The sequence below is a fragment of the Pygocentrus nattereri genome, chromosome 25, assembly GCF_015220715.1.
Source record: "Pygocentrus nattereri isolate fPygNat1 chromosome 25, fPygNat1.pri, whole genome shotgun sequence".
Lineage (NCBI taxonomy): Eukaryota > Metazoa > Chordata > Actinopteri > Characiformes > Serrasalmidae > Pygocentrus > Pygocentrus nattereri.
The window spans coordinates 27984196-28000949 of NC_051235.1; the positions used below are offsets into that span (position 1 = coordinate 27984196).

The 16754-nt window shown below is 40.2% G+C and overlaps 1 protein-coding gene across 1 annotated transcript in view; it reads right to left on the reverse strand.

Moving 5' to 3' along the window:
• galns (galactosamine (N-acetyl)-6-sulfatase) overlaps window positions 1-16754 on the reverse strand; it is a 60104-nt gene that overhangs the window by 29478 nt on the left and 13872 nt on the right. The window contains exons 8-9 of the mRNA XM_037534606.1: window positions 8359-8498; window positions 7507-7610 (exon numbers count right to left, since the gene is read on the reverse strand). Of these exons, the coding sequence (XP_037390503.1) occupies window positions 7507-7610; window positions 8359-8498 (244 nt within the window). The remainder of the gene's footprint in view (window positions 1-7506; window positions 7611-8358; window positions 8499-16754) is intronic.

Consider the following 16754-nt stretch of genomic DNA (forward strand, 5'->3'; position numbering starts at 1 on the left):
CCATTCTCTCCTGAGCGGCCCTTTGAGGGAGACGGCACGCTCACAATCAGATAGCGCTATCAGCCCCGAGCAGCTGGCTGCGCTACACACACACACACACACACACACACACACACACACACACACACACACACATATATATATATATACAGAGCCTGCATCAGCCTCCCTGGATTCTCCTCCTCCTCAGTGAGGGAGGGCCTGGCACATTCCATTATCTACACACACACAAACACACACACACACACACACACACACACACACACACACACACACAGCCTTACAAAGATAGGAAAAGGAGAAATCAAAGAAGACAATTAATAAAGTTGACTAGCCGCTACCTCCAGCAGCTCTTAGCCAGCTCTGCACAAAAAAATGAGACGAAAAGAATCAGACTGAAAGAAAAGAAAAAACGGAAGTTTGAATATTTTAACAGGCACATTTCTTTATCTCACATTCACTTCCATTCCAACTCCTCCTTTTATTCCAGCCACTCTTCATTTCTTTGTTTTTTTTCTCCTGTTTCTGGCAGTGTGTTAAAATACTGACTCAAAATAATGACTTAGTTTCTCAAAATATTGACTTGGTACGCTGAAATTATGACTAGATTTTCCATTATATGGCAACCCTTTGCTCCAGGCAGGGGAGACATTTTTCTCCATCTCCTCTGTTCAAAATATTGACTTAGAAACTCAAATGATTTTTCTTGAAATATTGACTCACTAGGTTGGAAAAATGGCTTGCATTCTTGAAATATAGGCCCAATCCCATTTCACCCCTTGCCCCTACCACTTAGCCCTACCTCTCCGTCTGCGTGTTCTTGTCTAGGGGGTGGGGTGTCCCGATTCTTATTGAGATAGAGGGGTGGGGTGAAGCGTTGGGGCTACATGGCCCTCCAAATGGAGGTTTTTCAGAGACTCCAAAACTAAAGCCCAGCAGTGAGGAGCTGAACTTTCCCCTCCTCTGCTGTCACTGCAGACGGGCAGGGTCGCCTACAGAGCAGCGCTAGTAGCTGTTAATGAAGTGATGCTCTTTTTATTTGAGGGTCTCATTTTGTATGGGAAGAACCCCCTATAATAAAAGTTCCACGGGGCAAAGTGACACTTAAAAACAGGGGGTAGGGGTAAAAATAAAAAATGGGCATTAATAACTCACTATTTTACCAAAATTTTGGAAAAAGGAGAGAACTAAATTCAAATAAATGGTCAGTCATTATTTGACGTGCCAAGTCAAAGAAAAACGACTAATACTAAGTCAATATTCTGAGGAGGAGAAGGAGAACATGATTTTGCTCCTCTACCTGGCAGAAAGGAGCTTCCATAAGCTTCTACTCAGCTTTACGCAAAAGAAAAAAACACTGGACTGAAAGGAAAATAAAGAAGTTTGAATATTTGAAAAGGCACATTTCTTTATCTTCCATTCACTTCCATTCCCATCCTCCCCCACCACCCTTTTATTCCAGCTTCTCTTCATTTCTTTATCCCTTTTTTCTCCGTTTTTCTTTTTTTTCCGGCCGCGTTGTGCTGTGTGTTAAATGCTGGTGGTAGTTATCTGAGGAGACAGACTGCTATCCCTGTCTAATGCACTCCAGCCCTGTGCCTTCAGCTGATAAACACAACACAAGAGATGAGGCTGGCAGCTTTAGGGGGTGACGGCTCACGCCCCCCTCCTCTGTGTGTATCTGTAGGAATGCCTCTCTCTCTGCTTTTCACTGCCAGCCCATTCCAGCACACATCTCCAGCCAACTGGGCCTGCTGCTGCCACTCAGACGCCCAGCTACTGCGATTCTGTTCAAGTGAATTCACTGAAGTCATTGGTTTTGTGATGTCACAAAAAAATCTATACATTTACATACACAATGTGGCCAAAAGTATGTGGACACCCAACTATCACAGCTATAGGAGTTTGTTGGAAATCACATTCCAAAACCGTGGCTGTTAATAATTCACATTCTGGAAAGTGAGCATTTCTGAGGTCAGACACTAATGCTGGAGGAGTAGGCCTGGCACTACGACGAACTGACGTTCCAGCTCATCCCAAAGATATTCAGTAGGGTTAAAATCAAGGCTCTGTACAGGCCACTGGGAAAAAAAGCTCTGGATCATTATCCCTCCTCTACCAAACTTTACTGTTGGCACTATGCATTCCGGTAGGTCAGAGATCGGAGTCGCATGTGTCTTTTTTACTGGCCTGTTGTGACTCCACAGCAGTATTAGGCTTTTAGGTAAAAAAATAATCATAAAAAATAAAATAATCATCTTTGCAGTAAAAAGAAGCTCTGCTGATTGTTCTAACACAGTTTCAACAAATGTTGGAGTTAATGTAGCCTATATCTGCTAATTCACCCTTAAACCCTAAAGGTTGGTGCGCAGGCTGCTGGTCACCATAGCAATGCAGACAACAGTGTCGTCTAGCTAGTAGCTAATAGATTTTAGACGAACATCGATAATTTGGAGACAAATGGACTAATTTGTGTTTATAAGCACTCAACTGGTTTCCTGATATGTTTAATCTGCAACGAGAAACTTTCAAACACTAAAAAGTCACAAAGCTGAAGTCGGTTTCTCGTTCGAGTTCCCCCGTTCCACCTTAAATGGTGCAGCAGTTACATTCTGGCACCTCATGCACTATTTAAGGTGGAATGGGAAAATCAGACCAAGAAGCTGGCCAATGAGAAGCTGACTTCTGCCTCATAAAACAAGACATTTTTCCACTTTTGCGGAAACGTTTCCTGCTGGAGATGTGAGAAAAGCAGCTACAGCTGAGCTGAAGCTTAAAGCAGAGCAAAGTAAGTTTGCATTTTCATTTATATTACATTTTCATCCTATACTAGTACATCAGCACATACTGAGACATATTTACAGCCAAGATGGTAAAATGGACATAAAAGGTGGTTTGATTTTTGTGGAAAGGACAAAATGGCTTTTCTTAACATTTAGGTTGGGTAGCATTCTCCTGGCATCTGCCAAACCTAGAAGTTCATCTGACTGCCAGAGAGTGAAGCACGATTCATCACTTGAGAGAACTCATTTCCACTGCTCCAGAGTCCAGTAGCACTGTACTTTACACCACTCCAGCCGACGCTTGGCCTTGCACATAGTGATCTTTGGCTTGTGTGCAGCTGCCTGGCCACAGAAACTCGTTTCATGAAGCCTCCAACGCACAGCTTTTGTGCCGATGTTGCTTCAAGCAGTCTGGAACTCTGTAGTGAGTATTTTTTTTTACACATTGTGCATTTCAGCCCTTGGCCACCCCACTATGTGAGTCGGCGTGGTCTCCTGCTTCATGCAGCACTTCATGCAGCACAACAGCACTTACAGTTGACTGAGGCAGATCTAGCAAGGCTGAAATTTTATAAACTGGCATTCATGTGACAAAGGTGGCATCCATGGTCAACGTGTACATCACATGGCTACATGCTTGATTTTATACACCTGCTAGCAATGGATGTGGCTGAAACACCAAAATTTAATAAATTGGTGGTAGTAAATATACTTTTGGCTATATTGTGTATAATCGTCCTATATAAATTTAGCCCCACCCATTCAGTTTTTCAGCCCAGATTTTTAAGTGAGGCTCAAAACTGTGCAGCCAAAAAATGGATGATGGTGATAAAAAAGAAATTATGACTGTTTTTAGTAAATGAAAAAAAAAATACACAGGTGCCATCAGTGGACCTCTGGAGACAGCTGGCACAGACACTGTAGCGTGTGTGGTGCTGGCACGAATCTATCAGATACAGCGTCGTTGCTGGGGTTTTTACACATGCTAGGTTGAGAGTGGACCACCATCCAAAATATCCATCCAAGAGCTGTTCTGTGATCTGAAACTGACCATTGATGAAGGGCTAGCACACACTGTTGGCTACAGATGGTCTACAGTCTCTAACTGCACAGCAGCAAGGTGTCTCTGATAAAGTGGCTGGGTGTTTGTGGGACATGAATGCTAACAGAAACAGTGGTATCAGTGTGTCCCACATGACGGCAAGGAGGCAGCCTGAAATCCAGCCAAATCTGCCAAGCAGCTGCTGGGCAAAACCTTAACAGCATGAAAACACCTGCTTTCCCTCGCCATCCTCCACCAGCCTGTCAGTGCCCAGACACCTGGCACCAGCATGGGCAAAGCCTCCAGCAGCTGCCAGCTTGTGCCCTCTGAATCCACACACACACACGCATACTAGAGCAGCACGACACAGATGAATATTCTTAAGCGAAGTGAATATTCTTCTTAAATGAAGCGCTTCAGTTTAAAAATTGGTTGTTTTTAAAGAAAAGCAGATGTATCAGTATTGATCCATACTCAATCTTCAATATCAGTATCAGAAAAAGTGTCACAGTGCCATTACAATAATATTGCTTCACATGGCGAAATACCCAGCAGTATATTAAAAGCATGCTGGCATTGGTGAAAGAATGGTTCAGCAAAACTCTTCCACTGACTCGAGGCAAGGCAAGTTTATTTACAGCAGCAAGTGCTTGACACAAACACAGAAATATAAAAGCAATAAATAAATAAATACACACACACACACACGCACACACACACACACAGAGACAATTTTATGCTACACAATATGGATCACGATATTTTGACACACACTATTTAGCTCTAGACATGTAAACCAGTATGAAAAATTTTGGACAACATTTTTATTTAGCATTTCGCATATTGTACTGTACTAAATTCAGCTGCTCAGGACTAATTATGTTCTATCTGCAATGCAGCATGTTAGTGAGTGTTCCTTAAATACTGATGACGTCCATGATGTGCTCACAAAAGTATTTATTTATCACAAAAAACTAAATTTATCACAATAATAAAAAATAAAATACTGTCATATCGCCCACCTCTACTGTCCTAAACCATAACGACCTCTCTGAGTAATGTAATGTATCATTTAACATAACGAAGGTTTGGGGATGTATTTACAGAAGAGATGCTTATTGGGTGCCTATTGAGTTTTACTGTCTGTTAGCATGTTAGCCTCAAAGCTCCACCTCTAAGCTAAAGAAACAAAATTTGGACTACAAGTCTTGGCTAATATTATCAAATATAATAATATATAAATATATTATTTATGATATCATATATAAATATAACAGCCCAGACGCAACGAGAGTTTCCACCCAAACATTCCTTTAAAATGATGACTGACCGGCATTAATTTCAATGAATTTAAATCCCCCACAAAAAGTGACTGTATACTGTATAACGACTGTGTACAGCTTCACATCAGTGTAATCAGTGTATAAAAATCGAAGTCATACCAAAGTAACTGAATCCAACCGAATAAAATCATTTAACACGAATTAAATGAATTGTTTAGCAAGTGATCGATTCATCAAATGAATGAATCACTTACTGAAGAATCACAAATGAACCAAAACACGTCACAGATTCACAAGACATTCTTATAGATAATATTTAGCAAACGATACATAGTGCAGCCCTAACACACACAGACATACACACACAGCCACATGCACAGCCTCCCCACCCGCTCCCTCTTTCTTTTTTTTTTTTTTGTCCTTTATCCCACACGGCTGGCATATTCAGATACAGGAGCCCTCATTACAGCTCAATCCAACCTCAGCAAACACACAAACAGATTAGCCGCTTAAGACGCTCCCAATCCCCCTCTGCCTCGCCTGGGCTCTGCGCTATCACAGCCCCGCACACCCCTCAGATAGCGAGCCGGGGGCACAGCTTAGCTCCAGCTCCTCCAAAAAAATCCCCCCAGCGCCACAGCCCCGTGTCACAGCTGCCCCTAATACAATTAAAAGTCATTTGCAGAACGCACGGCTTTAGCGGATCAGGAAAAGGGGAGGCTTCCTCTCAGCCGCAAAAAAAGAAGACGGGGGGATAAGGGGCGGGGGGGCGGGGGGGGACGGGGACAAGGAGCACCTCAAAACTTGAGGAAATATACACACATTCATGCAGATGATAAATTCCTGTGGTTTAAAAATCTTCCTTTCTTGTCCGAGAGGTAGACTCGAGCTTTTCCTCTGAGAGGCAGGATTGAATTACAATACCTGATGAGGCCATTAACACTGATTCAAACAGTCAAAAACAATTAAGAGTCTGAGGAGAGGATTACAGACTTCCACCAGACGCACTGACCTCTTTTATTCATTTCTCCACTGCAGGCCTGGAGAGACGCTTTAATACACAGCCCCTAGTTTTAACAGATCGCCTTAACACTAAGCATCAGAGTCCAAAGGAATGTTTCCGGAAAATTTTATTTATACGATTTTCTACTAAGCCAAGATGTATTTGAATGGCAGAGGCATGTTTGGAGTCCAGATTTCGCTTCTTTAGTTACAACTGGAGTGGTAAGGCTACCATTGCTAAAACATAGTAGAGGTCAACAGCCACCCAAATAGCCCAAGTTGTTTCTATAACAGTAAAAACTTCTCGCTAACCACAGGCAGACTTAAGTTAAGTGATACATTTTTAATCCCACAAACGGGAAAATTCCACCTCCACATTTAGCCCATCACATGAAGTGAAAACACACACACTAGGATGCGGTGAGCACACTTGCCCGGAGCGGTGGGCAGCCCTGTCCACGGTGCCCGGGGAGCAATTGGGGGTCCTCTTGCTCAAGGACACCTCAGTCATGGACTGTCAACCCTGGGGATTGAACCGGCAACCTTCCGGTCACAGGGCTGGTTCCCTAACCTCCACCCCACGACTTGTCGATGTGATTTAGAGCACAGTATGAGTTACTAAGCAAACGAGAAAAACTGTGGGATACTTAAAAATGAGCAAATATATTGTTATCCTGAGGAGTTTTTATTGTTAAATCCTTTTTTAAAGTGGTATTTGTACATGATTTTTGATATGAAGTTGCAGCTGTGCTGTCCATTTTATCTCTTAGTGAGGAGGTGTGAATTGTTTTCACAGCAAGGGGCTCTCGGCCCTCCCCTTTCACTTCCCATTGCTCACTAGCAGCTCAACACACAGAGAGGCAGCCTAGTGTCCGAGTTAGGCCCAGTCCCATTTCTCCCCTCACCCCTACCACTTAGCCCTTGGTTGTTTCAATGTATTATGGTCTTTTTCTTCATAACAATAGTAAATATTGCTAGTAGTTTGTCTCAGTAGTCCACCTTAAGTGGTGTAGCAGTCACATTCTGGCACGTCAGGCACTAGAAATGTTGCCCATTTAAGGTGGAACGGAAAAATTTGAACAAGAATCTGGTGAATATCTGACTTCAGCTTCATATCACTGAAGAATTAGGGGGGTGACAATAAATAATTGCCCCCCTCTTTGAAGGCGTATGATCCCTAAATGTAACTAAAGCCCAGTAGTGAGGAGCTGAACTTTCCCCTCCTCTGCTGTCCCTGCAGACGGGCAGGGTCGCCTACAGAGCGGCGCTAGTAGCTGTTAATGAAGTGATGCTCTGTTTATTTGAGGGTCCCGTTTCATAGAGAAGATTTCAATCACTATCAATATGTAACTGTTCCAAGGGGATAATAATCCTGTCCATCTGTGGAGATTCCTACCGTGCCTGCAGGGATTCGTCCCGGCCACCAGGCAATAGCTGGCTCCCTCATTCCTCCTTCGAAAGTCGTCTCCTTTCCACACAGGAATGGACCGTTACTGCCACCTGGGAACAAACACGGAAAACAAAACACACAGTTAACACAGTGTGGGGAGAGATTGCTGAGATTAGGAAAGAGATACAACCAACAATCACTCTAATCTGAGACTGAGAGCAGTTAGTATGTATATTTTCAATAACACTAATACTAGAATAAAAAATGAAATAAATAAAAAAGTTTGGGCACCTTTGGTCACATGACATTTTATTGATTATCTAAGTGAAAAAAGTGAACACCCTCTACACAGAACACACTTCTGAACATTTTCATGCACAATTACTTGCTGAATTGAACATTTTGGGGAAAAAAACCAGAAATGTCTCCTTAGCAAAAGACATATTTTCTTTTTTACGCTTTATTTCCATCATGTCAATTTGAAAAATTAAAACAAATTGTATAAAGTACTATATATATATATATCAATGAAAATAAGAAAATAAATAAACAAAAGTAATGGCACATTCTAATATTTGGCTGGGAGTGTTCAAACTTTTGGATATGACTGTATATTTCAACTTTTTTATCTGTATTGTGCGTTTGTGCGAGGACTAACCAGAACAAATCCCATATATCTCAAAATGTTCTTGACTAATAAACAACTCTTTCTCTCTGGTCCTGGAGGTGTCCTATATTTCGGCTGCTCTAGCACAGCTGCTTCTACTGATCAGCTGATTTACAGGCCATCCTGAGCTGAAGTGGTTGTGTCAGAGCAGGGAAACACTGGTACTGGGTTTAGTCTGAACTGTTACTCACTTTGATGAGGTCCAGACGTTAATGCAGCGCCGTTGTCAGAAGTGAAGAACACAAATGTGGTTTTATCGATGCCCAGTGTGACCAGCCAGGACAAAATCTGCCCGACACTGTAGTCCAGCTCCATCACAGCATCGCCATAGCTAAAGAACACAGCACCACACAGACCATCAGTGTCAGCTCAACCGTCATTTACAGAAACAACTGTAAATCTGACTTTTCCCTCTTCCCAATTATCCCAAATCAAACAGCCAAAGAGCAGGTTTGGTGCTGAAGCTAACTGAAGTGATGAATTTTAGTCCATGTTTAAGCAACAGAACACGAGAGGGAGTGTTTTACCGCAAAATAACTCACTCCTCGAGTGTTCTACTGTTTTAATACAGCAGTTAAATAAATACAGTAAGAAATGAATAAACTGGCCGTGAACGCGGCGTTTAATACGTTTTAATGTTCAGTTCCTTCCTCCTAATTATAGCTCCCTAACGAGCAGCTCGCTGCTATGTCAGAGTAACGAGCTCCGCCCACTCACTGCTCAGCCGGCAGTTTGTTCTCCAGCTCCTTACACTAAATTCCCAAACTGTCGTCACCACTGAGCAGCTTTTCTTTGTTTTATTGGGTCAGTTTTACGGCTCAGTCTGATTTGGTCCGACTCTGAAGATCAGACACATCTGGCGAATGGTGTTGGGTTCATTTCTGGCTGATTCCAGGTTGTTCAGCTGTTCTTCTGTCACAGCTGCCGACTGAAAAGCTGCTCAGTGGAGACGACAGTTTGGGAATTTAGTGTCGTCTCGTCTTCAGAGTCGGACCAAATCGGCTGTCGGTCAGATGTGGTCTTAACAGTGTCCGTTTTCTGTTTGTGGCAAGGTAAGAAGTAAAAACGTTCAAATGGCTCGAGCGTCTCCTGCAGCTGTCAGAGTCGTTGCTTAGCAACGGTGTCTCAGTGGAGTGATAGTGTTTGTGAAAAACCCGGGATGTTATGGTGAAATAACAGCTCAGTTAGAACGCCTGTCAACCAATCAGCTTGCGCGGCAGGAACTAACTGTTGTATAATTATAGATAACAGTGAGTAACACAGCGTCAGAAACCACATAAACAAGCCCATTAGAGATGCATGATTTCAAGCAAGGGTGTGACGACAGTTGATTGGTTGAAAATAAGTGAACTGATCCCTCATGGCACATTTATTTATTACATGTTTTATTCTGTTCCAACATATTAAACTCAGTAAATAAGTCGGAGCACAAATAAAAGTAGATTAACTATGGACACAATCAGGAAACCAGCCAACGCTTTGATTTACATTGGGAACAATTTTGTCTGAGATACATCACTGACAGTGCACATGAGCTACAGTATGCACAGATTTGACGCATGCAATGTGTTCTACAAGCTTCATATGTCTGTGTTTTATGTTCAAATCACCAAATAAGTAAAATTATGCACTAAAATTACCAGAAAAATGCCATATTTAAGAGTTCACTTACTTTCACTTAGGAAATCAACAAAACATGTTATTTTGACCAGAAGTTCCGCATACAACTGTATCTCTGTTCGAAACTGTGCACCTCTGTTTGAGTTTCATTGTCATATATATATATAAGGTCCATAGGGGTCCTGACCACTGAAGTATCAGAGAAACAGATGGACTACAGTCTGTAACTGTAGAACTACAAAGTGCAGCTATACAGTAAGTGGAGCTGATAAAGTGGACAATGAGTGTAGAAACAAGGAGGTGGTCAGAACGTTATGCCTGATCAGTTTACCTTCAACAAATTAGGTTTTGAATTATTGAAAACTGTGATTCCAAATGTTTGAACTGCGCTGTAGCTAATATGATATAATGTGCCAAAAGCATCACTGTAATGAAGCTACTTCCCCAAATAGATGCAGAAATTGGTAGTAAAATAGAGAGATCCACAGAGAGGTGTGAGATAGCTAGAAGCGCTAGAAGCATGATCCCTCTTTCTGCAGAAAATATCTCTGGGGCCTGAGCCACTCCTCTGTCAACACAAACCTCATTTGGCATTCTGAAGAAACGTCTGCTAAGCGAGGTCTGACTCACTGTGAGGAATACTAAGAGCTCACACACACACACACACACACACACACACACACACACACACACACACACACACACGACATCAGCCATGCAGTCCTTCCCCTCGGCCCAACCACAGGGCTGCCAAAAATCAACATTTAATTAAACTGTAATTTGCATTGGAAAACAGGGGTGTTCACTTAATTACCAACTACTTCCTGGGTTCTCCTCCCGCGTTTGATTTGGTTATGTATGAAATTACAACCGCATGATTTATGGAAGGTTCTGATCTGTGGGAAGGCCACGTTTTCTCACTCATCTCTTAAAGAAGTCACCTTCAAGAATAAGACATGACCATCAAATATAGTGCAGCATATTGAGATTGTGGGATGGCATGGACTGAAAGGTCATAGAGTGGATGTTCAGCTTTCCATCACAGGACACAGTCAAAAACAATAAAAATATGTTGCCTGAGGGGCATAAACAAGACTTTTATCACTGTAATCAATTACAGAAGATCACTCCACAGACCGTAAAACTACACACTGCAGATTCATACTGGATTAAAATCACTCCACAATTATTACAGTCAGACTGTAAAACTACACACTGCAGATTCATACTGGATTAAAATCACTCCACAATTATTACAGTCAGACTGTAAAACTACACACTGCAGATTCATACTGGATTAAAATCACTCCACAATTATTACCGTCAGACTGTAAAACTACACACACTGCAGATTCATACTGGATTAAAATCTCTCCACATTTATTACAGTCAGACTGTAAAACTACACGCTGCAGATTCATACTGGATTAAAATCACTCCACAATTATTACTGTCAGACTGTAAAACTACACACTGCAGATTCATACTGGATTAAAATCACTCCACAATTATTACAGTCAGACTGTAAAACTACACACACTGCAGATTCATACTGGATTAAAATCACTCCACAATTATTACAGTCAGACTGTAAAACTACACACTGCAGATTCATACTGGATTAAAATCACTCCACAATTATTACCGTCAGACTGTAAAACTATATGCGCTGCAGATTCATACTGGATTAAAATCACTCCACAATTATTACAGTGAGACTGTAAAACTACACACACTGCAGATTCATACTGGATTAAAATCACTCCACAATTATTACAGTCAGACTGTAAAACTACACACACTGCAGATTCATACTGGATTAAAATCACTCCACAATTATTACAGTCAGACTGTAAAACTACACACACTGCAGATTCATACTGGATTAAAATCACTCCACAATTATTACCGTCAGACTGTAAAACTACACACTGCAGATTCATACTGGATTAAAATCACTCCACAATTATTACAGTCAGACTGTAAAACTACACACACTGCAGATTCATACTGGATTAATATCACTCCACAATTATTACAGTCAGACTGTAAAACTACACACACTGCAGATTCATACTGGATTAAAATCACTCCACAATTATTACCGTCAGACTGTAAAACTACACACACTGCAGATTCATACTGGATTAAAATCACTCCACAATTATTACCGTCAGACTGTAAAACTACACACACTGTAGATTCATACTGGATTAAAATCTCTCCACAATTATTACAGTCAGAGTGTAAAACTACACACGCTGCAGATTCATACTGGATTAAAATCACTCCACAATTATTACAGTCAGACTGTAAAACTACACACACTGCAGATTCATACTGGATTAAAATCACTCCACAATTATTACAGTCAGACTGTAAAACTACACACACTGCAGATTCATACTGGATTAAAATCACTCCACAATTATTACAGTCAGACTGTAAAACTACACACACTGCAGATTCATACTGGATTAAAATCACTCCACAATTATTACAGTCAGACTGTAAAACTACACACACTGCAGATTCATACTGGATTAAAATCACTCCACAATTATTACCGTCAGACTGTAAAACTACACACACTGCAGATTCATACTGGATTAAAATCTCTCCACAATTATTACCGTCAGACTGTAAAACTACACACGCTGCAGATTCATACTGGATTAAAATCACTCCACAATTATTACAGTCAGACTGTAAAACTACACACGCTGCAGATTCATACTGGATTAAAATCACTCCACAATTATTACAGTCAGACTGTAAAACTACACACACTGCAGATTCATACTGGATTAAAATCACTCCACAATTATTACCGTCAGACTGTAAAACTACACACACTGCAGATTCATAATGGATTAAAATCACTCCACAATTATTACAGTCAGACTGTAAAACTACACACTGCAGATTCATACTGGATTAAAATCACTCCACAATTATTACAGTCTGACTGTAAAACTACACACTGCAGATTCATACTGGATTAAAATCTCTCCACAATTATTACCCTCAGACTGTAAAACTACACGCTGCAGATTCATACTGGATTAAAATCACTCCACAATTATTACAGTCAGACTGTAAAACTACACACTGCAGATTCATACTGGATTAAAATCACTCCACAATTATTACAGTCAGACCGTAAAAGTACACACGCTGCAGATTCATACTGGATTAAAATCACTCCACAATTATTACCGTCAGACTGTAAAACTACACACGCTGCAGATTCATACTGGATTAAAATCACTCCACAATTATTACAGTCAGACTGTAAAACTACACACACTGCAGATTCATACTGGATTAAAATCACTCCACAATTATTACAGTCAGACTGTAAAACTACACACACTGCAGATTCATACTGGATTAAAATCACTCCACAATTATTACAGTCAGACTGTAAAACTACACACACTGCAGATTCATACTGGATTAAAATCACTCCACAATTATTACCGTCAGACTGTAAAACTACACACACTGCAGATTCATAATGGATTAAAATCACTCCACAATTATTACAGTCAGACTGTAAAACTACACACTGCAGATTCATACTGGATTAAAATCACTCCACAATTATTACAGTCAGACTGTAAAACTACACACTGCAGATTCATACTGGATTAAAATCTCTCCACAATTATTACCCTCAGACTGTAAAACTACACGCTGCAGATTCATACTGGATTAAAATCGCTCCACAATTATTACAGTCAGACTGTAAAACTACACACTGCAGATTCATACTGGATTAAAATCACTCCACAATTATTACAGTCAGACCGTAAAACTACACACGCTGCAGATTCATACTGGATTAAAATCACTCCACAATTATTACAGTCAGACTGTAAAACTACACACTGCAGATTCATACTGGATTAAAATCACTCCACAATTATTACAGTCAGACCGTAAAAGTACACACGCTGCAGATTCATACTGGATTAAAATCACTCCACAATTATTACCGTCAGACTGTAAAACTACACACGCTGCAGATTCATACTGGATTAAAATCACTCCACAATTATTACAGTCAGACTGTAAAACTACACACACTGCAGATTCATACTGGATTAAAATCACTCCACAATTATTACAGTCAGACTGTAAAACTACACACACTGCAGATTCATACTGGATTAAAATCACTCCACAATTATTACAGTCAGACTGTAAAACTACACACACTGCAGATTCATACTGGATTAAAATCACTCCACAATTATTACCGTCAGACTGTAAAACTACACACACTGCAGATTCATAATGGATTAAAATCACTCCACAATTATTACAGTCAGACTGTAAAACTACACACTGCAGATTCATACTGGATTAAAATCACTCCACAATTATTACAGTCAGACTGTAAAACTACACACACTGCAGATTCATACTGGATTAAAATCTCTCCACAATTATTACCCTCAGACTGTAAAACTACACACTGCAGATTCATACTGGATTAAAATCACTCCACAATTATTACAGTCAGACCGTAAAACTACACACGCTGCAGATTCATACTGGATTAAAATCACACCACAATTATTACCGTCAAACTGTTAAGTCTTAGTGCACACAATAGTCTTCTGTAGTTTATCACTGTGTTATGCCATGTCAGCCTTGTTGTGGTCTAAGACGGGTTGAGTAAAGTGGACTATCTATAACAAGACTTACAGGAGGTGAAGGTAAACATAAACAAGGATTCCAATCCGGAACTCTACTGCTTTAGCAGGTTTTCTCAGCATTGATGATGTCAACAGCCATCATGTCCTACACACATTTTAAGGTTACATTTAACAGTAAGACAGTAAAACTATTACCTGTTGCACCTTTAAAGGGCCTATATCCTACATCTTTTATGCACTGAACTTGTTCCCTAATGTCCACATTTGTGTGGTTTTAAGTATAGGTCAGAATTCATTTCTACATGTCCATTTCCCAGCTTCTCTTCATCCACTAGAATTAAACAGGCTGTGTAAAGGCTGTTCCTGTGCCTTTAAGACTGGTGTATGCAAACAAGCTCTGTTCTGACTGGCCGCCATGTATTGTTCCTCATGAATGGGCAGAGCTAACCTGCTGTAGGCTGAGCAGGTGGATGTACAGTACTGTGTGAAAGTTTTAGGCATCTAAGCAAAGTTTTAAACAGTTGACCTCAGCAGTGAGTTTATCACAATATACATTAGAATAAAGTCGTATTCATAATTCAAATAAACATAAAAACAATAAAAAATAACAAGAATTTCTTGGGTCCATATTTTTCCTGGACACCTTCACAGCCGCCACAGAGACTCGTTAATATCATCAATGACATCATGAGCTCAATTTACTGAGCACTGATTGGTCAAACCAGGAGCTGCTTTTTAACTACATATAATACTGGGCTTCCTCGAGGAGAGGCTTGGAGATGGGTAAACAAACACAGTGACATCCAGAAAATCACTATTTATTATATATATATAATCATTTATATTACATATATACACACACACACACACACACACACACACACACATATATATATATATATATATATATATACATATATATATATATATATATTCTATACATTTTGTCTTTTCTATACACTTTATCAGCAAATAAACACAAACTAGACAAATAAATAGATTTTGAAAATGTGTCTTGGGTGCAACACTTTCGCACAGCACTGTATGTAAAACCATTGTTTTTCTTAATATTATAATACAATAAACCCAATACACACCAATCTTTTAAGGACAGCATGTAATGATACATTCTGAGACGTGGTAGTATGAAAATCTAAATTTAAAAAAAGTGAGAAAATGTAATTGTGCATGAAATCTGAGCTCTTTAAATGGGCAGAGATGTTAGATCAGTAACATCAGGCACTGACAACTGTGATAAACATGGACTCTAGATCTGTCATACAGAGTTCAGAAACTAGAGATGAAGAAAATAAATAAATAAATAATCACACACACCGTGAAATTGTATGTGCTATATGGATTTTGGTCATGCATTCTCCTGCTTGTGTTTAAGGTAACATAGCAGAGTTTGGCTGATTAGGGATCGATGATATGGGGTGGAGCCGTCTGAGCTTCCAGAGAAGATCTAATGACTGTTGTGAGTTTAAAAATGACATTTAGCAATTTTCAATTTGTTTACATTTCATAATCATGTCGTATTTAAACTCAGCAATTATTGTAGTTATGGTCTTATTTCATTTTAAAGTTTTGGTTGAAAACAACAGGGTTAAGATCATGAAGTGTCCAACAGAAAGCTGTCCGAAAGTTTCACGTCTGGTATGAAAGGTACGAAACTGTCACTGGGGCAGTGCCCCTCTTGTCACTGGGGTGGGACCCTCAAGGCTCCATCTCAGTCCCTTTAGTCAGGGAACATAACTGAACCATAATCCACTGAAATGATCTGTTCTAAGCTGTACTGACTCCACACCCTGCCTCGCCTCGCCTCCAGGCTTTTATTCTACTGTTCTGTTTTAAAACATTCGGTTATGAAAAGGAACAAATACCAACTTTTCACCAGGAGAAACTGATTTAAGGTTCACAATCAGACCTTAAACCCACTGTAGAACCTTTGAGGGAACGTTTACGTTGTTTATACCTTGATACACGAAAAATGTTCCTGCACAGAACCTTCATTTCTAACAGTGTAGACCAACCAGGGAATCTGTTTATAGCACAGAGACTTTAACTAGTATTTCTTCATAAATTACATTACATACAAAAATGACATTTTTAAGTTTATACAGGATTTTCTGTTTGATTTTCATGGCTTATTTTATTGTATTTTGCTGCGTGACGAGGGCTCGGCAACTGGTCTATTTTCTAAACACCAAGCTGCTCAGCCTGCGTGAAAACGCTGGTCGGTTAAAATGGGCACTGAAATGAGAAGCAAGCCTTGCCGTGTCGCTCACACGGCAGAGGAG